This window comes from Muscardinus avellanarius, assembly GCF_963383645.1.
Source record: "Muscardinus avellanarius genome assembly, chromosome: 10".
In the NCBI taxonomy this organism is placed as follows: Eukaryota; Metazoa; Chordata; class Mammalia; order Rodentia; family Gliridae; genus Muscardinus; species Muscardinus avellanarius.
Window position 1 is genome coordinate 80,547,590 of NC_137796.1, and position 25,251 is coordinate 80,572,840.

Consider the following 25,251-nt stretch of genomic DNA (forward strand, 5'->3'; position numbering starts at 1 on the left):
TAAACACTAACTCCTAGCTGGGCGTGGTGGCGCACGCTTTTAATCCCAGCATTCGGGAGGCTGAGACCGGAGGATCGCAGTTCACGGACAGCCTCAGCTACTTAGGCCCGCCGCAACTTAGTGAGACCCTGTCTCAAAATAAAGAATAAAAAATAGGGCAGGTGGTGTAGCTTGGAGGTCGAATGCCCCTGGGTTCCATTCCCCAGACCTGCAAAAAAAAAAAAAGTTAAAACACTAACTCCTGCCAGGTGTTGTGGGGCACACCTGTAATCCCAGTACTTGGGAGGATGAGACAGGAGGATCAAAGATTTGAGCCCAGCCACAACAATTTAGTGAGAACCTCAGCAACTTAGGAAGATCCTGCTTCAAAATAAAAAATAAAATAGGCTAGGGGGTGTAGCTTAGAGGTAAAATGTCCCTGCATTGAATCCCCACTACCACAAACTACAATAGCAGAACACTAACTCACCATTGTCCCTCCCTAGCACCGGGCAACCACCATTCTACTTCCTTTCTGATTTTGACTACATTAGGTATCTCATATAAGAGGAATCATATAGTCTTTGTCTTTTTGCATCCTTATAGCTATACTATAGCATGTATCAGAATTTCCATCCTTTGCCGGACATGGTAGTGCACACTTGTAATTCCAGTACTTGGGAGGCTGGTATAGGAGGATCGCACAGGTTCGAAGCCAGCCTCCACTATTTAGTGAGGCTTTCAGCAACTTAGGGAAACCCTGTTTCCAAATGAAATATAAAATAGGTCTGGAGGTAGAAATGCCCCTGGGTTCCATCTTCAGTACCCCCCCCACACACACACAGAGAGAGAGAGAGAGAGAGAGAGAGAGAGAGAGAGAGAGATGGATTGTATGGATGTCCCATATTTTGTTATCTGTTCCTCTGTTGATGGATACTTGAGTTGCTTCCACCTTTTGATTACTGCGAATAACGCTCCTTGCCGATTTCCCTGCCAGGCCTTCGGGCACCCCTGGTATCCTGCTCAGCGCCCTCCACTCTTCAATTCATGCTCGTGAAGCCCGAAGAGGCTAAGTCCAGGTTTGCTGACCTATTCCCCCCAAAGTCACAGAGGTGGGCTGCGGTCGGGCCCGCCCACGCCCCAACTACTTACTTCCTCACTCCCAAGAGCATTCCTCAAACCCTCGTCTTTCCACCGTGCAGCGATCCTCCAGCAAGAGCCCCTTGACAAGGTCTCAGGACCAACCTGAGCCTCAGTTGCCCCCTATAAAGAACGAGTTTGTAGGCGTGGACCTCTTCCCAGCCCTCACCTGAGGGGAGAGCTGCCAGGGCAGGTCACCGTGCCGCCGCCCCTCGCAGATCAGGCAGGTCCGGATACCCTTGCAGCCGCACTCCTGTAGGACCTGGGGTGCCTGGGTGGCCGCCATGGCGCCGTCCAGGCGGCCGGCGCGCAGGCGCGGCGCGGGGGCCTCTGGGAGTTGTAGTCCGCGCCGGAGGTGTGGCCTCGGCTTCGCTTCCTTCCGGTCGCTGCCGCTACTGCGCTTGCGTGGCGCCACCTCCTGGGCTCCGCACCCGCGGGTGCCAGCAAACGACTGCAGGTGGGCTCGGTCGGAGTAGCGGACGCGGATCCGGCCCGCGCGAGTGGCGCCTCCTCGCCATGGGACCCCTCACTGCGCGGCTACTCTTGCAGCGCGGGCGACCCAAGACCGACCGGCTGGGGAGGATCCGGAGACTGGAGTAAGCCGGGCAGGGGTGAAGCTGGGTCGGCGGGCACGGGGCCCCAGGTCCCCCCTGCACCGGCCCGGTCGCCTGGCAGACGGGAAGAAAGCCTTGGACCCCCTACCCACCCCTTGCCTGTCCCTTTCTGGCTCTTTCGCTCTTGGGCGGAGTCTCGAACCAGACCTCTTGAGATAAAGCGTGGGACCTTTGCCGCCCTACCCTCGTGCGGGGACCTTGGTTCCCCTACCTTTGTGCCGGTGGGTTCTGAGTAGCTTAACCCCTACCAGAGGGCAGAAGATATTGAGCCACCTGCTCAACTTTCTAGAAGAAAGTGCAGACGAGCCCCCAGGGGATCAGGAAGCATTCTGAGTGTGCAGACAGCCCCGGATTCAAAAGTCTTAAGATTTTCTTAAAAAAAAAAAAAAAAAAAGAAAGAAAAAAAAGGAGTGCATGCACAAGAAATATCAGGTGAAAATGCTTCTGTTAGCCTGGGCAGATTGGTGTGGGGTGGAGGGCCTGCCTGCCCCCTGAGCCTTCCTGCTCTGTCCCCACCCAGCCTGTCAGGACTGAAGCTGCACGCTGAGCACCTGGACCCGAAGCTCCTGAGCCGCCTGAAGCAGCTTCAGGAGCTCGACCTCTCCAACAACCAGCTGGAGACGCTGCCAGCCAACCTAGGCCTGTCCCACCTGCGTGTCCTCCACTGTGCCAACAACCAGTTGGGGGACGTCACTGCTTTGGGCCAGTTCTCACAGCTGGAGGAGCTCATCCTGGAGGGCAACCTCTTCCTGACAGTAAGTGGGTTCCCCCATCAGCCCCATATCTGGGATCATCAGGACTCTGTGTCTCAGGCTCCCCTCTTTCTTCATCCCTCAGGTCAATGACAGCCTGAAAGTCTCCTTTCTCCTGCCCAAGCTACGTAAGGTCAACGGCAAAGATGCATCCTCAACCCGCACTCAGGTGGAGCACCTGAACCGGGAGCTGACCGACAGGGTAAGGGTGAGGGGAATTTATTGGTGTTTGCTTGGAAGGAATAGAGGGGGTGTTAAAGAGAAAGTGACGGGTTCTTCGGCCATGGTGCCACCTCTGTCCTTGGAGGCTGAGACGCTGCAGAGCAGCTTGACACTGAGCGGCTTCTGATGCTTCTGTTGCTTAGGTTTGTGCCAACCTCAGATAAGAGGCTGCGGTTCAGGGAGCTGCCAGCAGGTGGTAGAGTTAAGACACCTGTGGCTGAGGGGCCAGGGTAGAGGGATCAGATAGGGTCTGGAGAGCTGGGCTGGACCTGGATCTGGTCCCTGTCTCACCAGGTCACAGCTCACTGGGAGAAGTTCATGGCTACACTAGGTCCTGAAGAGGAAGCTGAGAAAGCCCAGGCCGACTTCGTGAGGTCTGCAGTCAAGGATGTGCGCTATGGACCCGAGTCCCTCAGGGAGTTCACCCAGTGGCGAGTATGTCTCTACCCACCGTTCTGGGAGTCGGTCTCCCAGCTCTTTGCTGGCTTCCTTGGTTCTCAGCTGTTTTAAGAGTGTCTCTGGCTGTGAGAGGGTGGGGGCAGTGCGGTGCATCAGGGAAGGCAGCCCTGTTGGGTGGAGAGGCCCTTTCTTAACTTGAGAGACACAAGCTCCTCTGATGAGAGCAGGACTGTGCCCAGCTTACTGAAGTTTTGGCCCCACCCAGGTGAGGATGATCTCTGAGGAGCTGGTAGCCTCTGGTGGGACCCAGGCGCATGAGGCCGACATTCCAGAGAAGCCTCCAGAAGCTGCCGCTGCCTACAAGCCCAGGGTGAGTGTGGTGCCCTGTGGCTCCCAGAGCTCTGAGTACCTGCCTTGGCTTCATCTTTCCTTCCTGGGGAAGCTGCTGGAAAGCAGGGGATGTTCAGCACAAGCCCAGGAGAGAGCCCAAGTATGCTAGTCAGCTCTCACTGTGACACAGTGCCCGAGGCAATCAACTTACAATGAGGAAAGCTTTACTTTTTGTCTCATAGTTTCAGTCCATGGTCGCTTGACCCCATCACTTTGGGCCTGTGGTGTGTGTAATGGAGGAGGTCTGTTCACCTCATGGGCCAGGAAGCAGAGAGAGGAAGGGACCAAGGGAGCCCCAAATCCCTTTCAAGGGCACACTGCCAATACCTCGCTTCCTTCTCCACCTCCAGTAGCACCCCAGGCTGGTCACCAGGCCTTTACCATACGGGCGTGTGGGGGCATTTAAGATCCAAAGGAGGCCGGGCTTGTAATCCCAGCATTTGGGAGGTAGAGACCAGAGGATCACGGTTTATGGACAGCCTCAGCTACTTAGCGAGGCCCTTTGCAACTCAGTGAGACCCTGTTTCAAAAAAAAAATTTTTTTTTTAAATAGGGTTGGGGGTGTATCTCGGAGGTACAATGCCCCTGGGTTCCATCCCCAGTACTGCAGAAAAAAAAAAAAATCAAAATCTAAACGATGAACACTGAGCAAGCTCCCTCCATGGCCCTGGAGCAGCCCTTGCCTCCTACACCCATGGGAGGGTGCGGTCCGCCTGTGTTCAGGAGGAAGGAAGCCCTGGACATAGGGGCCCGTGGTCACAAGGCCCCCTCCACAGGCCAGGCTGATGGCCTTGAAACGGCGAGATGATGCTCCACTCAACCTCTCTCCCGTCAAGCGTGTGTCTACCTCCCAGTCGGCCCAGATGGAGGGCAGGCCCCGGGGGCCTGATGGCAGCCAGGTAAGCTAGCCAGGTGGCAGGGAGAATGAATCGGGAGAGCAGGAGCTGGGACAGTCATGACTCCCTGTGTCCCCACAGCCCGCCCTGCAGCTGGAGCCGCTGCACTTCCTGCAGTGCCACAGCAGGAACAACAGCCCCCAGGACCTGAAGACGCAGCTCTGGGCCTGCGCCTTTGAGCCAGCCTGGGAGGAGGGTGCGTCCTGGGCAGGTGGGGGGCTGGAGGTCAGCACATGAGTGTTCTCAAAAGAAGCATGGGAGTGGCTTTGGGTGGAGGGGGAATGGAGAGAGCTTAAAAAGTGTCAAGAGGCAGAGCCTAGCTGGGTGTGGTGGCGCACGCTAGTAATCCCAGTACTTGGGAAGCTGAGACAGGAGGATCACAAGTTTGAGGCCAGACTGGAGAACTTAGTGAGAAGACTGGAGAATTTAGTGAGACCCTACTTTAAAATAAATAAAAAAGGTGGGGAATGTAGCTAAGTGTTAGAGTACTTGCCTAGCATGCAGGAGGCCCTGGGTTCAATCTCCAGTACTACTATAAGTTTCAGCTGGGCATGGTGGCACACACTTATAATCCCAGTACTTGGGAGGCTGAGACAGGATTGGCATTTTGTGCCCAGCCTCAGCTATTTAGGTTCTCTGCAATTTAGTGAGACCTTGTTTCAAATTAAAGAGTGAAAAATAGGGCCGGGGGTGTAGCTCAGAGATACAATGCCCCTGGGTTCCATCCCCATACCACCACCAAAAAAAAAAGGCCATTGAGGCGGGGAGGAGGGAGCTTCAGGGAGGAACTTTAACAAAGAGGTTTTCATTCAGCTGACCCCTCAAAACAGGGCATTCGGGGTCCACATCCCAGACTGTGGCCACGTGTGGCGGGGAGGCTGTTTGCGTGATAGACTGCCAGACGGGCATTGTACTCCATAAGTATAAGGCGCCTGGAGAGGTGAGTGCCAGGATTCTGTTCCTGCAGACTGCTGGCGCCTGAGCAGGAAGCACTGGGGTTGGAGGTCCAGGCCGAGCCACCCATTTCCCATGACTTTTCTTTGGTGGTGCTGGGTGTGGAACTCAGGGCCTCAGGCCTGCTAGGCTTGTGCTCTCATGGACTTTTCTCATGCTGGGCCTCACTTCCCAGGCCCAGTCCTGCGGGCACATTCACACCTATAGCTCTGCTCCGGTGACCGCTTGCCCCGTTCATCCATCCCCACCAGGAGTTCTTCTCCGTGGCCTGGACAGCCCTGACAGTGGTCACGCAGGCAGGCCACAAGAAGCGCTGGAGTGTGCTGGCGGCTGCGGGCCTGAGGGGCCTAGTCCGGCTGCTGCACGTGAAGGCCGGCTTCTGCTGGGGGGTCATCCGAGCCCACAAGAAGGCCATTGCCACCCTCTGCTTCAGCCCCACCCACGAGACCCACCTCTTCAGTAAGACCCCTTCTACTCGCCCCAGGGCTTTGCCACATCCCAGTCTTGCTGCTGCCCTGATGGCTCGTATCCTTCCCTGGGATGGTAGGAGCTCCTGGGCCCGCTGGGCCCATCTGGACCTCTGTGTTCAGCTCCAGCTTTGGTAGGAAGTAACAGCTTCATAGTCTACTGGGCTTTGGACCTCAGTGTTATCCCCGGCCTGCTCTGTGACCTTGGAGTTTCCTAGAAACCTGAGCTACTCTGTTCCCATCGGTGATGTGGGTACATCCCCCTGGCCCTCCACGTGTGGACCCAGCAGCAGAAGATAGCTGTGGTGCTGAGTACACTGGACTCGGGCAGGACAGTGGGCACCATAGGCTTGCAAGCCCCTGTCTCATCGCTGCAGCCCTTTCCCTGCTAGGAGGGCTGGCCTGGGGGCCACAGTCCTGATGGCAGCCTGCCCCAGAGAGCAGGGCCTCAGGGCTGCCTCCCCCCACTCCCCTCAGCGGCCTCCTATGACAAGCGGATCATCCTCTGGGACATTGGGATGCCCAACCAGGACTACGAGTTCCAGGCCAGGTGAGGCTGTGCACAGGCCCGGGGAGGGCCAGCGACACCTGGGTCTCAGGGCTCATATTGTCCCTTCACCTACTGGCAGCCAGCTGCTCGTGCTCGACTCCACCTCCATCCCCCTGCGCCTCTGCCCTGTGGCTTCCTGCCCAGATACCTACCTGTTGGCTGGCTGCGAGGGTGGCTGCTGCTGCTGGGATGTGCGACTGGACCAGCCCCAAAAGAAGAGGTGAGGCCGGGTGGGAATGCCTAGGAAACCAAGCCTCGGAGCTGGATGCTGCTGCCGCACACATGCCCCTAGCAGCCCAGGCACACCACCCGTCCTGCACAGCCCCAGACTGTTCTTAGGGGCCTCACCACCACCCTCTGACCAGGTCATGCTTCTCAGCAGTGTGAGCTTCTCTGTCTTAGTGTGCTGTCTTTGTAAAGGGGGCAAAGGAAATTGTGTCCAGGAAGGGAGGGGACTCTGGAAACGCCATTTTGGGGTCTTGTGGATTATCTCTACCACTAGGAAAGCTCCTGCCATAGTGCTCAGCATGGAGTGCCTACTGCACGGCACACGGCCTTGTGGGGGAGACTGGCATTACACAGAGGTGGCCAAGTACGGCCATGAAGGGTGGTGTCAGCTACAAAGAAAAGAAAAGGAAATAGGGGAGGGATGCCCTTTTGAGAGGGAAGCCAAGACACGCTGCTGCAGTGACCAGTGGGGGACACACAGGTCCTCAGGCTGTGGCTCCCCTCTGTGGACCCTGCTGCAAAGGCTGGCAGTGGCCACAGTGAGGGCCCAGGCTCCTGGAGCAGGGTAGGATTCTACATTTAAACATAAGGACCAGCCCAGGAAGAACTTTTGGGGTGGTGAGCTGCCATGTGGAGGGAGGAAGAGGGAGCTGTGGTAGAGGGTGTGTCTGGCTAAGTGCTGGTGGTGGCCTTGGGGTCTACTGCTCTTATCTCGTTCTGGACACAAGTTGCCTTGGTGGCCTCCTCCCTCCATGTGTGCCTTCCACACATCCTTTCCTCAGACACATCTACTTCCCCATGCCACCGCCTTGGCTCAAGCTTATCCTCTAATTAGGTGCTGAGCTGCCATTCCAGCTCTGAACTGGCATCTCCAAACCGCTGGGCAAACACAGATGTGAACACACTCTCGGCTTAGAACTTTCAGTAACACAACACAACCCCCCCTCCCCCGTCATTGAAGCCAAAGCGATCCCTGCCCCAGGTCCTGGCACACAGCCTGAAACACCTGCCCTGCCTGGAAGACCCTGCCCTTGTGCCTCAGGGCTCCTACTTCCTGTGACCCAGGACATCCAGGTGCTGGCTGCCCTTCCAGTGTCCAGCCAGGGCAGGGCAGGTTCCCCAGCACACACGGGTGAGGGAGCAGCGCTGTGTGCAGGAGTAGCCAGCAACGCCTTCTGTCGCCTGCAGGGTATGTGAGGTGGAGTTTGTCTTCTCCGGGGCTTCTGGGCGGAGAGTGGATGGGCTGGCATTTGTGAATGAGGATGTCGTGGGTAAGTGAACCCAGCTTGGGACAGCCTGGCCTCAGACCCACGTGGGCTGCCTGTCCTTGGGCTGAAAGGACAGGCCAAAGGCTTCTGAGGTGTCTCCAGTGGAAAGCAGATGGAGTGGTGAGGGGCCATTGGGCACAAGCGTCCGTTCTCCTGCAGCCTCCAAGGGGAGCGGCCAGGGCACCATCTGCCTGTGGAGCTGGAGCCAGACATGGCAGGGCCGGGACAGCCAGTCCTCTGTGGCGGTCGTCGTCCTGGCTCAGCTGCAGTGGTCACCCACCGAGCTGGCCTACTTCTCACTCAGCACCTGCCCTGGTGAGCCCACCTGCCCATCCCACCCCCCATGTTGCAGCCCTGTGCCTTCCTGCCCCGCCTTACGCGCCCACTCTGTCCTGGCAGACAAGGGGATTGTGCTCTGTGGGGACGAGGAGGGCAGCGTGTGGATCTATGACGTCAGGCGCATCCTGAAGCAGCCGCCTCCACTGCCGGCAGCCCCGCAGGTTCCCACGCAGGTACCGCCCCCGTGCAGCTCCTGCCCAGCTCATTCCTCTGCCCTGGGAAGCAGGAGCTCAGCCCCTCTCTCTCCCACTAGATCCTTAAGTGGCCCCAACCCTCAGCCCTCGGCCAGCCAGTGATCAAGACCATGGTGAACACAGTGGTGGCCAACGCTGCCTTTACCTACCTCACTGCTCTGACAGACTCCAACATTGTAGCCATCTGGAAGAGATGTTAGTCCAGGCAGGAGTGCCTGCCTCTACTGCAGAGTACCAGGGACACACTTAGCTTGCAGCCAATGGTGAAAGTATTTCTATAGTGTTGGTTTTTTTAAATTAAAGTCTCTGTCACGGAAGCCTGTCCAGTGGAGAGCCATTTGGAGTTTTATGGGCCCCACCAAGGTTCCTACTTGAAGTCAGGAGAGCCTGGCAGCTGAGGCCTCTAGAACAGACTCATGGATATACATGGGTTTTCTCAGTTCACTTCTACTCAAAACTACCCAGCAGCACCCCAGCCTCTGAGGACTCGGGGTCTCTGGGCCAGTCCACGCTGAAATGTGGACCTGCTGCTTCCATCAAGCCTGACAAGCCGCCTGCTATGAAGTCAAGTCTGCTGCATTGGGTCTTTTCCTGCCATACTTTATTTATTAAGAAGGTAAAAGAAGCTATGTACAGGACACATGAGTGTCGGGTCACGGGCTCACCAGGGGAGCCAAGTAGACTGGCCAAGCTGTGCGCATGGTGCCTGGAGAGAAGGGTCCAGTGGAAGTAGGGACTGGGCCTACCGGCCAAGCTCCTTCAGGCCCACTACTCAATCCCTTCTTGCTTGTCTTTGATGGCCACCTACAGGGGAGGGAGAAGGCAACCACTTAGTTGGAATGGCCAGGCAAGAGTGTTGGGAATGCTGCCCCAGCACCCCCTGCCCAGGATCCACCAGGAAACTTGTGCTGTGGTCCTGAGTGCAGCCACTGACTGTACAGCCCTATACTGAGAGAACCAGGGGGACCCTCAGCTGGCCTGCCATCCTCTGCTGCATACCTGCTGCTGCCATTTGGGGCTGAGGCTGAGTGGGGGAGTGACCCTGCCTGGTGGGCAACCGCCTTAGAAGGCGAAAACCTCACAAGCTGTGGCTCTTTCCCCTCTAAAGTGTCCATGACCCTGAGGCTCCCGCTGGAAACAATGTGACCCCCACCATGGGCTGAGCAAACTACAAACCAGAGCAGCCCAAGGGCAGCAGATCCCCTGGGTCCATAGGGACCATAAATGCACAGGGAGGCCTGGGCACTAGGTGAGGATCCCACCCATGGAGCACACAGCAGGCCCTTGGCCACATTACCTGAAGGAGTGGGGGATCCCTGCTCTATCATTTCTGCTGTCCCTCACCCCCAGGCAGTGGCCCCCCGGGCTCTCACCCGGAAGCGCTCTTCCAGCAGGGAGAGCTCACTGATGAGGTCTGTGATGGCGTTGGTGAAGGCCTCTTGGGGGCTGTAGTCTGGGGTGGTCTGCACACGGATGATGATCTTGTGCTCCAAAGGGTGGGGGACTTTGTAGCCAGCAAACAGCACCTGTGGGTCCTTCAGCAGCTGCCTAAAGAGACAGGAACAGTGTAAGGGAGGCCGAGTTTAGCAGCCTTCAAGCTTTGGCCCAGCCAAGCCTTAACGTTGAGGCACAGTCCCAGCTTGTAGCTTACCCAGCTTTGTGACCAAGGTGGTTTTCCCAAAAATCTTCAAGTAAAACAGACACTTTCATGATATACCCCAAGCCCCCACCAACAGACACACCCTGCGTCCCAGAGGATCAAGGGCCCTGGCTGGGAAATGCTCCCAGCCACTTCAGGGAAATTGGACCTGGCCCTGCCTGTTTTGGCAAAAACAAAGGACAGAAATACCAGCCAGAGTCTAGTGAGCCAGAACAAGCCACCCATTCCTGGTTTTAAGAGCATCAGCACAGAAACTCAGGCGCAGGAGTGAAGGGCCAGGCTCCAAGCTGTCAGTGAGATGGGAAATTAGTCCCCAGAGTGGCAGGGTTGGCAGCCGCTGGCTATGCATACTGGCCTTGTTATAAAACCCAGGGGAGCTGAACCCTATGCCATGGCATGATGGATCTGCATGGGCAGGGGTGGGAGACGACACTAGACTCACTGCAAAATCACTGGACTGCTGCATGTCCCCTGGCTTGGCTCAGGGCAGGAGTCATCCAGGGGATGGGCAACCCCATCCCCTGGCCTACAGACCAGGACGTCCGACATTGCAGCCCATGGCCTCCAACATGCCGGCCTGGGAAAGCCCCTTGCCTTCCCCCCCCCCCCCACACCTCAGCACCAGAGAGAAGAACCCAGTCTGCAGGACAGTGACAAGTTCCTGGACAAGAGTGATATCCCTACCTAGCTTAAAGTTCACTTAGATGATTGCACAACCACAGAATGCCACCTCGACTGCCTTGTCCTACAGAAGCTCATCTCTGCCACGTACGGCTTAGTGTCAGGTGTTACTGAGGTCGCGCCCCCACAAGTAGAGGTAGGGTGGGGGACACAAGCCCTGACCACCTCTGACACTTATGAAAACAGGTAGTCCTGTTTTTCTGTGGCTTGCTGCATATTCATCTACTTTAGTTGGATAAATAAACCAATACAGAAGTGAGCCTTATGTGAACATACCTGGGTCTACATCATTTTGGGAAAAATATACTAGAATTGTGGAAAAACAGAACAAGCACCAAGAAGGACTTCCTGAAGCTCTGAGGCTGAAGAAAGCCTTGTGGGTCTTGTGCTTGACTCCAAAGAGCCATTAAATGCCCCTGAGAGCTGGGCATGGCAGCATATGCTTGTAATCCCAGTACTTGTGAGGCAGAGACGGGAGGTCAACAGGTTTGTAGCAGCTACTTAGGCCCTCTACAACTTAGACCCTATTTCAAAATAAAGAATAAAAAACAGGGCTGGGCATGTAGCTCGAAGGTAAAATGCCCTGGGATTCAATCCCCAGTACTGCAAAGAGAAAAAAACCCCAAAAACGTCCGCTGAGAGCCTGTGACAGGAAACTTACGATTTAATGATGTTGCCAAGTGTGTGGTCTTCTTTGTTGATGGTGAACAAGCAGGCATTGGGCACCTTAGTGTCCTTGTTTATGGTGATCCTAGGAAGAGGCAGAGGTAACAGGCGAGGGCAGACGCTCCCTCCTCGCCCCTGGAGCTACGCCCTGCTCTGCCCAGCAGGCCCATGCCCTGCCTCCTCCTGGAAGCCTTTCTCAGTCTGCTCATCCCATAAAGACCTCCCAAGGTTTGGGGTGTAGATCAGTGGAAGAGCACATGCCTCGCATGTGCAAGGCCCTGCATTTTATCACTAGCACCACCAGAAGAAAAGTTCTCTGGCTCATGACAGCACAGTGTCTGTACCTCAGCAACCCCTGACTCAATGGAACCCTCGCCACTCTGGATTGCTCCTTTTTTCTATAGGAGTATTTTAGGGCTGTCATGTAGTTCAGTGGCAAAGCGCGGCACTCTGCGTTCAATCCCCAGTTTCAAAAAAAAAAAAAAAGAAGGGACCCCTTTAAAGGAGAGTGTCTCAACGTTGACACCGTGGACATTTTAGGATCTTTCTTTTCTGTGGGAAGCTGTCTTATACCCTGTAGAGCACTAACAGCTCCCTGTCCTCTACCCACTAAATGCCAGTAGCAATCTCCTTACAACCACCAAAAGTGCTTTCAGACACCACTGCCCAGTGTCCCCAATTGAGAGACTGCCCTAAAGAAAGGCTGAAGTGGCTGGCAAGGGCAAGACCATAGAACCCCACATGCTGGGCTCTTAAGAATGAAGGAGCTGGGCATGGTGATGCATGCCTATCATCCCTGTTCTTGGGAAGCTGAGACAGGAGGACCACAGGTTCAAGGCCAGCCTCAGCAACTTAGTGAGACCCCCCTAGCCTTAATATTAAAATTTCAAAAACTTAAAACAAGGACTAGGGGTATAGCTCAGAAGTAAAATGTCCTTGGATCAACCTCCAGTACCAAAACACTAAAAAAAGGAAAGAACCATGCTTTGTGGTGGCCACCTGTAATCCCAATACTTGGGAGGCTGAGACAGGAGGATCACAGGTTCAAGGACAGTCTCAGCAACTTAGACCCTCAGCCAGCACTGCAGTGAGATCCTGTTTCAAGATTAAAAAATAAAATAGGACTGGAGGGGTAGCTCAGAGGTAGAATACCTCTGGGTTCCATCCCCAGTACCACCATAAAAAAAAAAAAAAAAGGAATGAAAGGAGACACACACAGGCGCACAAAATAGATAGGGCTGGGGGTGTGGCTCAGTGGTAGAGCACTTGCCTAGCAGCATGAGGCCATGGGGTTGTCAGCACCAAAAAAGGGAAAGAATGAATGGGCTAATGTTTCAGAGGTCTTCAGTGTGCTGAGCCCTGAACTAAGCACTTTACACATATTCCCTCATTTAATCTCAGACAGAAAGTTACATTAAAAAATGAATAAACAAGCCGGGTGTGGTGACGCACCCTTGTAATCCCCCAGCATTTGGGAGGCTGAGACAGGAAGATGGTGGTTCAGGGACACCCTCAGCTACTTAGTGAGGCCCTCTGCAACTCTCGGCGAGACCCTGTTTCAAAATAAAGCCGGGTGTGGTGGTGCATCCTTGTCATCCCAGTACTTGGGAGGCTGAGAAATATCCGGGTTTGCGGACAGCCTCAGCTACTTAGTGAGGCCCTCTGCAACTCTGCAACTTAGTGAGACCCTGTTTCAAAATGAAGAATAAAAAATTGGGTTGGGGGTGTAGCTCGGAGGTAGAATGCACCTGGGTTCCATCTCCAAAAATGATGGAGGGGTGTGTTTTTTTTCTCCAAGGGGGTGGGGGGAGAGCACATTTCCCATATAAGAAAACTGAGCCTCAGACAGATCAAGTCAGTTGTCCACAGGAATAATCGGTAAGGAGGGGATCCAGGAGCTAAGTGCAGGCTGGCTGATCCCTGGCCTCCAACCTGCTCGCATCGGGGAGAGCCTGCGAGCTTCACACAGGCAAAGCCGCCCAGATCCATCACTGTGGCCGCCGCACGGAGGGTGGAGGAGGCTGCCTGGTCCCAGAGGAAAAGAGCTTTGGCGCCCGACAAGGGTCCCCGCTACTTCTGGGAGCCCGGAGCAAGTTATCCAACTTTTCTGAGCCTCAGCTTCCTCGTCTGCAGAAGGGGTGCACTCGCCAGTGCCTCTCGGCAGACAGACTAGCAGACATTCAAGCCACAGCATCTCGCGTCCCCCGGGCGGAGAAGCCCCAGAGCCCGCGGGGGCTGACAGCGACTCGCAGCGCCGCTCGGCCGCTACCCGCCTCGCCGCCCCGGCCGGCTCCACTTACCTCTTCTCGCCCTCAAAGAGTAAGAAGGACTCGAAGGCTGGAGGGGCGTTCATCCTAGCGGTGCAGCCGCGTCCACACTCGAGTGGTAGCCGCCGCCGCCGGCTCCAAAACCAATAAAGCGACCTCTTCCGGGTCACGCCGGCGGGCCAGCCTGCGCACGCACCACGCCTGCCCCCTGGAGGACGGGAGGATTCTGCGCAGGCGCAAACAAGCTCGAGGCCGAGTGCGGGGTCTGCGCATGCGTCTGTGCGAGGCGCTCTGCCTCCAAGGTTCTGGGATCCGAGCGCTGGCTCTGCGCAACATCCTGGTCCAGGCTAAGCTGGAACCCGAACTGAGCACCTCTCGGTACTCCTTGCCCCTTCATTTATTTTCTGAGATATGCCCTTGGACTGGCATCTGAGAATGGAGGCTAGGATAGTGGGCAGCTGTGGTTGGTAGCAGGGAAGACTAGGAGAGTGAAGGAAGTCTCCTGGCTAGGAGTATAAAAATAAAAGTAACTCAATGAGTTACAAAAGTTTGTAACTATTGTTCTGTCCTATTCTCTTCCTGCAGTTTTGTAACTAGATTGAAACATTAGGCTAACCGCAAGTTCTTGCTTCAGTAATGTGCAAGTATTGGGAAATGGCTTCAAGAAGTATTTGAAAATAGCTTTAGTATTAATGTGCCGGTATTGGGAAATGGCTTAAAAAAAAAGTATTTGAAAACAGCTTTGGTATTAGAAAGAGGTCCTGGCACCAGCGTGATTAGCAAGAAAATGGAGCCCAGGGCCTTTGCATTTTAAAGGCAAATAACCTGTAGCAGACAAGCTAAAAATTCCCCAAGGATGTGGGAGGATACCACAAGCCTTCAAGAGATACCTGCTTATAAGATTTGAGCTTACACCTATAGGAAGAAGACTTGGTCAGACAGGATTTAAAATAGTGAATCCCCGCATCAAAAGACTTGCTCTGGAGAAGGGGCGGATCTAGTCGGGTCAAAAGATGATTGGTTAAGCAAAGATACGCGTTAAATTCATTATAAAAACTGTTCTGTATCCAAAACTCCAGTAACTTATTTTCAAGTTACTCCTCTACACTTTCCCCCTTTGAGTGTAGGGCTTTATTAACCTATCCTTTCTTTCTGTCTTTGTAATAATAAAATTACTTAAGTTTACAGCAAAAAAAGAGTTCGGGCTATTCTTTTTCTAAAATAGCTCAGAACAAGAACCCACGGCTACATCTCACAACATAACAGTTTGGGAGCCCAACAGGGGCACACTGGTACAATGGTACTGTACCACCAAAACAGTTTTCACTGTAACATATAATATTGCTGTTTGCTTTGGCAAAACAGAGGGGCCACCTCTTGTTTGAGGGTTTTCCCTTTATAAACCTCTACCCATGGCTGGTAGGCGTACCCCTACACTTAGACTTCTAGACCGAGAGTACCTCCGCTGGCCAGCTAATAAAGACTTCAATTGGCACATACCCCTGGACACCCCAGCCCTATTTTTTATTCTTTACTTTGAAACAAGGCCTCACGGAGTTGCGAAGGGCCTCACTAAGTAGCTGAGGCCATCCATGAACTGTGATCCTTCAGTCTCTGCCTCCAGAATGCTGGGATTACAAGCTTGCGCCACCATGCCTGGCGGCGGCGGCTAATCCCTCTTCTTCTTCTTCTTCTTCTTCTTCTTCTTCTTCTTCTTCTTCTTCTTCTTCTTCTTCTTCTTCTTCTTCTTCTCCTCCTCCTCCTCCTCCTCCTCCTCCTCCTCCTCCTAGTCTGTGTGTGTGTGTGTGTGTGTGTGTGTGTGTGTGTGTCTCTGTGTGTGTGTGTGTTACTGGGAGTGGAACCCAGGGCCTTTTCTACCTCTGGGCTATCCTCCCAGACCTATTTTATACTTTATTTGGAAACAGGGTCTCACTAAGTTGCTGAGAGCCTCACTAAGTAACTGAGGCTGACTTCAAACCTGTGTGATCCTCCTGTCTCAGCCTCTCAAGAGCTGGGATTAGAAGCCTGAGCCACCATGCCTGGCCACACCTGGCTTCTAAATGTAGTTTTAAGCATCCATTAGTGTGGAGAATGCAACTGACAGAGACTGGTTAACATTTGTCTTGGAAAGGTCTAAGGGTCATGGAAAGCTATGACCAGACTGTTGAACTCTGCTGAAAGCAGCCTGTCCCTCCAAGGTAAATGTTCCCATGTTTCTTGCTGGTGCCAACTCCTGAATACCCCATTTGTCAAACATTGTCGCAAGCCAGGCATGGTGTCGCACACTTGTAATCCCAATACTTGGGAGACTGAGATAGTAGGATGGCAGGTTCGCGGCCAGCCTCAGCTACTTAGTGAGGCCCTCTGCAACTTAGTGAAACCCCGTTTAAAAATAAAGAATAAAGCCAGGCATGGTGGCGCACGCATGTAATCCCCACGCTTGGGAGGCTGAGACAGGAGGATCGTGCAGGTTCGAAGCCAGCCTCAGCTACTTAGTGAGGCTCTCAGCAACTTAGTGAGACCCTGTTTCCAAATAAAATACAAAATGGGTCTGGGAGTATAGCCCGGAGGTAGAAAGCCTCTGGGCTCCACCCCCAGTACCACCAAAAAAATTAATAAAATAAAGAATAAAAAACTGGGCGTGGTGGCGCACGCTTGTAATCACCGTGCTTGGGAGGTAGAGACAAGAGGATCGTGCAGGTTCAAAGCCAGCCACGCTGGCTTAAGAGACCCTGTTTCCAAATAAAATATAAAATAGGTCTGGGAGTGTAGCCCAGAGGTAGAAGGCAAAAAAAAAAAAAAAATCATCTCAAGATCTTCTGCACATCCTCAGTGGTTTTTATTGCTAACCATTATCTCAAAGACTTACTGCAGTTTACCTGTTAGGCTTTACCCCTAGGGCTCCCTGCACGTTTACTAGTTAAACAGTACCTTCCAGACTCTGCACATATGCAGCAGTGCCCAAACTTTAACCTTTCCCCTTTAATTTTTAAAATTTATTTATTTATTTATTTTGCGGGTCTGGGGATGGAACCCAGGGGCATTCGACCTCTGAGCTACACCCCCTGCCCTATTTTTTATTCTTTATTTTGAAACCAGGTCTCACTGAGTTGCAGAGGGCCTCACTCAGTAGCTGAGGCTGTCTGCGAACCGCGATCCTCCAGTCTCAGCCTCCCAACTGCTGGGATTACAAGCGTGCGCCCCCACGCCCGGCTTAACCTTCCCCCTGTAGAATGACAATGACAGTTGTGGGCCAGTGTCCAGTGGGGATTTCGCCCAAGAGTGAGGGCCCTGCCGGCCCCTCTCAACCTGCCCTGTGTTTGAGCCATTCTTTTCCTCTCAGGTGCACTTGGATATTACCAACACATTAGAACTCTGAGCTGGATGCCCAGCTCCTCCCTTCATGGGTCCCTGCTTTTGTGATCTTGGGGCAATTACTGCTTAGGCCCCCAAATCTTAAAACAACGATGGAACTGCTACTAGGCTGACAGGTGAAGAATAAAAGAGTTGACTCAGGTGAGAGGTTGGAACAACACCCCCCTCGAGGCGCTCTTGTGTGAGAGCTGCTGCTGTGAGGGGTGAGGGAGGCTGCAGCCAGTGTGGGCACCGGGCGGGAAGAGGCTTCACACTGGGGGAGTCCTGGTAAGGAAGTCTGCTGAGCTCTGTCTGGAAGCCTCAGGCACAAAGGGCCTGCCCACCCTGCCCCTACACTTCCCGCAGCAGGGCAACATTGGAAAAGCACAAGAATTGACCTGGATTTTGCATGTGGAGTGGGGCAAAGAAGTGACAGAGGGGACCAAGGTGGCTGTCCCCTGTCCCCTGTCGCTCCAGCTACCCCTGGAGCAACCCGGCTGTGTAATTCATTGGCCAGTGGGGGTTTGGTGGGCGGTCCCTAGGAAGGGGCGCTGCTGGAGCCAGAGGGACTAATGAAGGAATAGCAGAGCAGCTCCAGGATGCCGGGGACTCTGCTCGGAGGGTCCTCAGCTTTGCACTCAGTAGAACCTGCCTGGGGCCTTTCAAGAGAAAGGTATCAGAAAAACGTCACGGGGCCAGGAATGGGCGACAGCAAGGGTGGACCTTTGGGACCCAGGACCTAAGAGTGAAGGAGGTGACTTTCTGGCCACGGCAGAGGCAGAAAGCCCTGGAGGGGTGCTTTGGAGTTTCCTGTCCATTCTGGCCGAGTCAAGGTAGATGGCTGAGAGCTCAGCCTGGCAGCCTCCAGCACGACCAAACACTGCTGGCCCTATGGCCTAGGCCCGGGTAGGGACAACCTGTGAGCTTGAAGATGGAAGAGGCCTGCAAGGGGGGGGGGGAGAGGAGGAAAGGGAGAGAGAGAGAGAGAGAGAGAGAGAGAGAGAGAGAGGAAGAAAGCGTGTGTGTGTGTGTGTGTGTGTGTGTGTGTGTGTGTTAGTGGGGATTGAACTCAGGGGCATCTACTTCCAAGCTATACTCCCATCCCTTTTTGTTTTTTATTTTGAAACAGGATCTTCCTAAATTGCTGAGGGGCTCACCAAGTTGCTGAGGCTGTCCTTGAGCCTGCAATCCTTATGTCTCAGCCTTCCAATGAACGGAATTACAGGCATGGGCCACCTCTTCCGGCTAGCAAGGGGCCCTTCTGACCCAGCCCTGCTGTGTGGTCTCCGGGGATACTCTGGCCAAGGAGCTTGGGTGTGGGCTACTTCAAGGAGAAAACACCTGGGAGCCTTTTGGGATCTACAGCCTGCAGGTATGGAGAAGTGGGAGTGGGCAGTGGGGGCAGCAGTCAGGATGACAAAGGGACTCGGCCTCAGGTCAGAGGGAAGCAAAAATGGGGAACAGAGATAGAGAGGCTGCGCTGCCAGCGCTGCCAGCGCCAGTCCTTGACTGCATCCCAGCCACATCCGGGGCCCCCTGGCCCTCTATCTTCCAGGATCCCATTTCAAGACCTCAGAGCCTTGCGGTCACAGCAGGTTTATTGTCGGCAACAGAGCACCGAGACACCCTACCCTTGCGTCCTGCCAGGTGGAGGGGGGCAGGCAGTGGCTGTGGGGGGAGCAGGGTGGCTGCTGCGAGCAGAGGCAGAGACCTTCCCTCCAGAGTCTGGACTTCCCAGGGGCGCTTTCTGGTTGGGTGTGTCCTAGGCAGGAGAGGAGGGTCCCTGAAGAATCTGGGCTGCTGGGGTGAGGGCCCTCCTGGAAGAGTGGGAGCCGCCTAAGTCCCCTGGAGACTTCAGGTGGCCATGAAGGGGCACAGCCCCACCCAGGAGAGATGCAGGCGGCGCCCTGTGAAGGCAAGGGCCTGGAGCACACGGGGGTCTCCAGGCACCGGGCAGGGGCTGGGGCCCGGTGAGACCTCACGTCTGCAGCTCCCGGCGGTGGCCATGCTCTGAGGGGGGTGGGCTGGCCGGGTTGGAGCTATGTGCCTCCCGCAGGTCCTGCAGCACCTGGAGCAGCTGGGCCAGTGGGTCCTTGGGGTCTACAGACAGATGCAGCTGTGAGCACAGCCCGAGGCCCCCACCCGTGCCACCAAGTGCATCCCAGATGGGAGGAACCTACCTTCACCGGGGCCCACAGGCACGGTGCCTGCTGTGTCTCCACTCCGCTCCCGCTGCTTCTCCCTGTGTGAGTGGGGGGTGGAGTGAGGGTCACAACCCTCCTTGCTGGGCAGGCCTGGGTGTGTCATGTAGGCATCCTGAACCAGAGGTGGCTCTAGGGGTGGGGGCACTTTCTGTCCATGAAGAAGAAACGTGGGACCGGGTCTTGGCTCCCAGTCACCTTCCACTTTCTCTTCCAGACCCTGGCCCTCCTGCCGGGCACACACCAGATGCAGGTTGACCAGATGGCCCTTCACACACCAAGCTTTGTGAACCCTTCAACCTCTGTGAACCATGCCCCTCAGGTTTTGTGGGGCCTATAGGAAAATAGTCAGTTAGAGACTGAAAGTCCTTTAGGGTCAACTGGCCATAAAGTAATTTTGTCTGTGGTCCTGGGAACTGAGCCCAAGGCCGCTTTACCACTGAGCTACGTCTTTAGTTTGCTTGCTTGCTTGCTTGATTGATTGATTTTGCAGTGCTAGGGATGAAACCCAGGTGTGTTCTAATACTGAGCTACATCTCCCTGCCCTTTTTACTTTTTTAATTATTATTATTTTCCTTTTGTTTTTGGTGGTACTGGGGTTCCTGGAAACCCTTCTACCTCTGGGTTACACTCCCAGACCTATTTTTATGTATATTTTTTTAATTTGGAAACAGGGTCTCTTAAGCCAGTGAGGCTGGCTTCGAACCTGCAGGATCCTCCTGTCTCCGCCTCCCAAGCGCGGGGATTATAAGCACGAGCCACCACGCCCAGCACTTTACTTTTTATTTTGAGATAGGGTCTCACTAAGTTGCCCAGGCCTCAAACTTATCATTTTCTAGCCTCAACCTCCTGAGTAGTTGAGATCATATGTGCCATCATGCCCAACCAAATTGTGTGTGTGTGTGTGTGTGTGTGTGTGTGTGTGTGTGTGTGTGTTACAAAGATTGAACCCAGGGACATTCTACATCCCAGCTACATCCCCAGCCCAATTTTGTATTCTTCATTTTGAAATAGGGTCTCACTAAGTTGCAGAGAGCCTCACTAAGTAGATAAGGCTGGCTGCGAACCTGCCATCCTCCTATCTCAGCCTCCCAAGTACTGGGATTACAAGCATGCACCCCCACGCCTAGTATTTATTTTTATGCTGGGGATAGACCCCAGGGCTTTGTGGTCTACAACTAAGCTACACCCCCAGCTCTGTATTTCCTTCTTTTGGGATAGGAGGCAATGACATTTTAGGCACAGTTCCTAATCAGGTCTACCCAGCATTGGTCCTTTCAGGACTGAGTCTCTGTGTGTTCCCCGGGGAGGGGGAGCATCCATGGAGGCTGAGGCTTGATGCTCCTTATTTGGGTGTTCCCTGGCTTGTTCCTTTCATTCCCTGGTCTATTTTGGGAGGGAATGTGTCTCTTTGCTAAAGTCTAGCAGACTGCTCCCTTGCTCTATGTGTGTGTGTTGTGTGTGTATGTGTGTGTTACTGGAAATGGAACTCAGGGGCATTGTACCTCTGAGCTACACCCCCAGTCCTATTTTTTATTTTTTTTTATTTTTTTATTTTTTTTTGTGTGTGTGTGGTACTGGGGTAGAACCCAGGGACTTTCTACCTCTGGGCTATACTTCCAGCCCTTTTTAAATATTTTATTTGGAAACAGGGTCTCACAAAGTTGCTGATAGCCTCACTAAGTAGCTGAGGCTGGCTTCGAACCTGTGCAATCCTCCTGTCTCAGCCTCCCAAGCTCAGGGATTACAGGAGTGCGCCACCATGCCCGGCAGTATTTTTATTTGTGCGCCACCATGCCCGGCAGTATTTTTATTTTTTGAAACAGGGTCTCACTGAATTGCAGAGGGCCAACTTAAGTAGCTGAGGCTCTCCAAGAAGCACGATCCTCCAATTTCTGCCTCCCAAATGCTGGGATTACAAGCGTGCACCACCACACCAGCCCCTTGTTTGTTTTTGTGGCACTAGGGATTGAACACAGAGGCATCCTACTTCTTTCTTTTTCTTCTTTTCTTTCTTTCTTTTTTTTTTTTTTTTGCACTGGAGTTTGAATTCAGGGGCATTCTACCTCTGGGTTATATCCCCAGCCCTATTTTATTTTTATTTGTAAACAGGGTCTCACTAGGTTGATGAGAGTCTTACTACTGGCTAAGGCTGTCCTTGAAACCGTGATCTTCCTGTCTCACTCAGCCACTCAACTACTAGGGTTAGAAATGTGTGTCACCATGCCTGGCTCAGGGGCTCGCTCTTTCTTTCTTTCTTTTTTTCTTTCTTTCTTTCTTTCTTTCCTTTCCTTTCCTTTCCTTTCCTTTCCTTTCTTTCTTTTCTTTCCTTTCTTCTCTCTCTTTATGTAGTACTGGGTGGGGATGGAACCCAGGGGCATTCTACCTCTGAGCTATACCCCCGGCCTTATTTTTATAAATTCTTTTTTGTTTTTGTGGTACTGTGGGTGGAACCCAGGGGCTTTTCTACCTCCGGGCTATACTCCCAGACCTATTTTATACTTTATTTGGAAACAGGGTCTCCTAAGTTGCTGAGAGTTTCACTAAGTAGCTGAGGCTGGCTTCGAACCTGTGTGATCCTCCTGTCTCAGCATCGCAGCAGTGGTATTACAAGCGTGCGCCACCATGCCCAGCTTTATTCTTTATTTTGAAACCGGGTCTCACTGAGTTGGAGAGGGCCTCACTAAGTAGCTGAATCTGTCTATGAACCACACGATCTTCCTGTCCCAGCCTCCCGAATGCTGGGATTACAAGCATGCGCCACCATGCCTGGCTAGGGGCTTTATCTTTCTGAGCTACACCCTCACCCTATTTTATTTTTTCTTCTGAAACAAGGTCACAATAAGGGGCTGAGACTGGCCTTAAACCTGTAATCCTTCTGTCTCAACCTCCCAAGAACTGAGATTCCAGATGTGTGCTGGGACGTGCCAGGACCTGTTCTGGGTCCTGGGGCTGGGCACACCCGCAGCCTGCCCTCAGGGAGTTGAAGCACCGTGGAGACACTGAGGAGACCGCGTGCATGGAGGAGGAGGAGCCGTGCCTGCCAGTCAGCTCCACAGGGCAAGGAGCCCCATGAGGGTCAAAGGTCATAGGGGTCAGGGAGGCCTCTCTGGCAACGTGGCATTGCACCAGAGGCCAGGACAGGTGCGGGATGGGCAAGTGGACACCTTGGAAGAGCCTCCAGGAATCGAGCACAGCCAGCACCAGGGACCTGCGTTGAGAAGCAGCAGGAGGGCAGGTGTGTCCCCAGGCTCAGCTCAGAGGGGTCAGTGGCTGGAGAAGTGGCGAGAGGGGGGAGGGATGCCAGCAGGGCAGGAGGCTGCAGCAAGGCCAGGACTCTGTTGTTGTTTTCGTGTGTAGGAAGGTGCTGGGGGTTGAACTCAGGGGCATTCTACCTCCCAGCCCTATTTTTTTTATTTTTTAAAATTTTAAACAGGGTCTGGCTAGGTTGATGAGAGTCTCACTACTTGCTGAGATGTCCTCAAACCTGTGATTCTACTTGTGTGAACCTCCCAAGTACTAGGATGACGAGCATGTGCCACCACATCCGGGAAAGACTTTGGATTTGACCTGTATGGGCAGCCAGTAGGAGCTGGAAGCCAGAGGCCTCAGAGGCCGCCTGCAGGCAGGGGGGCCAGCAGGGGACTCTGGCAGCAGGACAGGAAGAGGCTCAGGCCAGGGGAGCAGCAGCGGGACTTGAGAAAGGGCCACGCCTGAAGCCCGTGGAGGGGAGGGAAGCAAGGACCCTACATTTGCACTCACACAGACAGGAGGGGAGGGAGGAGGGGGGAGAGCGGGGCAATCAGAACTGTTCTCTCTGGTGAAGTCTGGACATCCTAGTGGAGATGCCAGTCAACTGGGGGCTCAGGGAGGAGACAGACACGGGGGCCGCCAGAACAGGTATGGAACTGTGAAGGAAAGGCAGAGGCAACCAGCCCCAGGGAAGCCAGCCAGGTCTGGGGCTCCAGGAAGCCTGGAGCACCTTTAAGCATCCTGCTGGGCCCCGCCCAGGGGTTCTGAGTTGATGGGGCCCAGGTATCCTGTTTTCTAAAGTTGCTTTTAAAAGTATCCTGTTAGCCAGGGGTGGTGGCGCATGCTTGTAATCTCGGTACTTGGGAGGCTGAGACAGGAGGATGGGGGTCTCAGACAGCCTCAGCTACTTAATGAGGTCCTCTGCAACACAGCCCTTTTCAAAATAAAGAATAAGGCTGGGCATGGTGGTGCACGCTTGTAATCCCCGGCTTTGTGCAGGTTTGAAGCCAGCCACGTGGGCTGGCTTAAGAGAGCCTGTTTCATGTCGGGCGTGGTGGCGCACGCTTGTAATCCCCGCGCTTGGGAGGCGGAGACAGGAGGATCGCGCAGGTTCGAAGCCAGCCGTGCGCGCTGGCTTGGGAGACCCTGTTTCCAAAAAAAAAAAAAAAAAAAAAGTAAAAATGGGTCTGGGAGTGTAGCCCAGAGGTGGAAGGGCTTCCAGGAACCCCAGTACCACCAAAAAAAAAAAAAAAAAAAAAAAAGCCTGTTTCCAAAAATAAAAAAAAGTATAAAATAGGTCTGGGAGTGTAGCCCGAGGTACAAGGGCTTCCAGGAACCCCAGTACCACCAAATAAAATAAAATAAAATAAAGAATAAAAAATAGGGCTGGGGGTGTAGCTTGGAGGTAGAATGCTCCTAGGTTCCATCCCTAGTAAATACCACAAAATAAAAAGAAAGTATCCTTTTTTAACCAAGTGTGGTGGCATGTGGTGATGCACGCTTGTAATCCCAGCATTTGGGAGGCTGAGACAGGAGGATCACGGTTCAAGGACAGCTTCATCTACTTAGTGAGGCCTTTTGTAACTCAGTGAGACCCTGTTTCAAAATAATAAAAATATAGGGCTGGGGGTATAGCTCGGAGGTAGAGTGCCCCTGGGTTCTATCCCCAGTACCAAAATAAAAAAAGAAAACATATCATGTTTTTGTAAGGTGCAGCCAGGGCCCAGAGCCACTAAATTAGTGAGAGGGCGGAGGAGCTCAGGCAGGTGGCTGAGGACAAAGGCTGAGGCTGGAGGCTGCCACTGGAAGGCTGTGCAGTTGGGAGGTGGGTCAGTCCAGGGTAGGAAACAGCAGTAGCCCTGACGCCCAGACACAGCTGGGAAGATGGACCCCATTAAAAGAGAGGTGATGCCGGGCATAATGGCACATGCTTGTAATCCCCATGCTTGGGAGGCTGAGACAGGAGGATCGCACAGGTTCGAAGCCAGCCTCAGCTACTTAGTGAGGCTCTCAGCAAATTAGCAAGACCCTGTTTCCACATAAAGTATAAAATAGGTCTGGGAGTATAGCCCAGAGGTGGAAAGCCCCTGGGTTCCACCCCCAGTAAGAGAGAGAGAGAGAGAGATGGCCAGTGCAGGAGATGCAGCTCAGGGGTAGAGCACTTGCCTAGTATGAGGCCTGGGTTCTAAAAAAAAAAAAAAAAAAGGCAGAGAAGGGGTAAGAGAAACAGGAGGAGGAGGGGGAAAGCCTGGGGCTGTGCGCCCCTCTGTGGGACTCGCTGCCCTACGTGGGCCTCCTCACCGCAGTGCGGCCTCCACACCCAGCAGGTGCCGGTAGAGGAGCTGAGCCTCAAGGTCGTGGTCGAGGGGGTCGTTCCACTCCTGCAGGGTCACCCGTGACCGGGTCTTATCGCAGCCCCGATCTGGGGGCAGAGAGAGAGAGCAGAGTTACTATGGCACCGCCACACCCGATTGCCTGGTAGTACAAGTGGGGAAACCGAGGCTTAGAGAGGGACAGGGATGCACGCAGGGTCCCCTGGGCCAGGTCAGTCTGGCCCGGCCCTGCCAGGGTCTTCCCACCTTTCTGACTGCAGCAGCTCACCTCGACCTCAGCCCCTGAGTCTAAGGAGCACGGGTGTTCTGTAGCTCACTCCTTGGGGGAGCTGGGTAACTTTCTGGAGGACTGCCTGCCTGGAGGTGGTGTGAACTTTAAGATCATGGTGAGGGAGACATTTGAGGGTTTGTGCCTTAGAGTGAGGTGGACTTGCTGGCCTTGTGA

The 25,251-nt window shown here is 53.9% G+C and overlaps 3 protein-coding genes across 5 annotated transcripts in view; 1 reads left to right on the forward strand and 2 right to left on the reverse strand.

The window, feature by feature from the left end:
• Window positions 1-1,635: 1,635 nt before the first annotated feature.
• LRWD1 (leucine rich repeats and WD repeat domain containing 1) lies at window positions 1,636-8,592 on the forward strand (the record flags this gene model as incomplete). Its single annotated transcript, XM_080703236.1, has 15 exons — window positions 1,636-1,715; window positions 2,254-2,488; window positions 2,571-2,687; window positions 3,002-3,142; window positions 3,372-3,476; window positions 4,273-4,395; window positions 4,474-4,588; window positions 5,223-5,332; window positions 5,598-5,805; window positions 6,291-6,363; window positions 6,443-6,583; window positions 7,780-7,862; window positions 8,019-8,174; window positions 8,259-8,371; window positions 8,452-8,592. The coding sequence occupies 15 exons, from the start codon at window positions 1,636-1,638 to the stop codon at window positions 8,590-8,592; spliced, it is 1,941 nt and encodes a 646-aa protein (XP_080559362.1).
• Window positions 8,593-9,026: 434 nt separating this feature from the next.
• Window positions 9,027-13,752, reverse strand: POLR2J (RNA polymerase II subunit J; the record flags this gene model as incomplete). Of its 2 annotated transcripts, XM_080703418.1 has the most annotated exons (4): window positions 9,027-9,196; window positions 9,766-9,940; window positions 11,395-11,484; window positions 13,700-13,752. In XM_080703418.1, 4 exons carry the CDS (start codon window positions 13,750-13,752, stop codon window positions 9,161-9,163), a joined length of 354 nt encoding a protein of 117 aa, XP_080559544.1. In that variant the 3' UTR covers window positions 9,027-9,160. The 2 variants fall into 2 exon arrangements, with proteins under 2 accessions (XP_080559544.1, XP_080559545.1); XM_080703419.1 differs by lacking the exon at window positions 11,395-11,484.
• Window positions 13,753-18,998: 5,246 nt separating this feature from the next.
• RASA4B (RAS p21 protein activator 4B) overlaps window positions 18,999-25,251 on the reverse strand; it is a gene marked incomplete at both ends in the record, with an annotated part of 31,130 nt that continues 24,877 nt past the window's right edge. For both annotated transcript variants that reach the window (XM_080704449.1, XM_080704448.1), the window contains 3 exons: window positions 18,999-19,120; window positions 19,201-19,262; window positions 24,775-24,895. In XM_080704449.1, coding sequence (XP_080560575.1) covers window positions 18,999-19,120; window positions 19,201-19,262; window positions 24,775-24,895 — 305 coding nt within the window. The remainder of the gene's footprint in view (window positions 19,121-19,200; window positions 19,263-24,774; window positions 24,896-25,251) is intronic.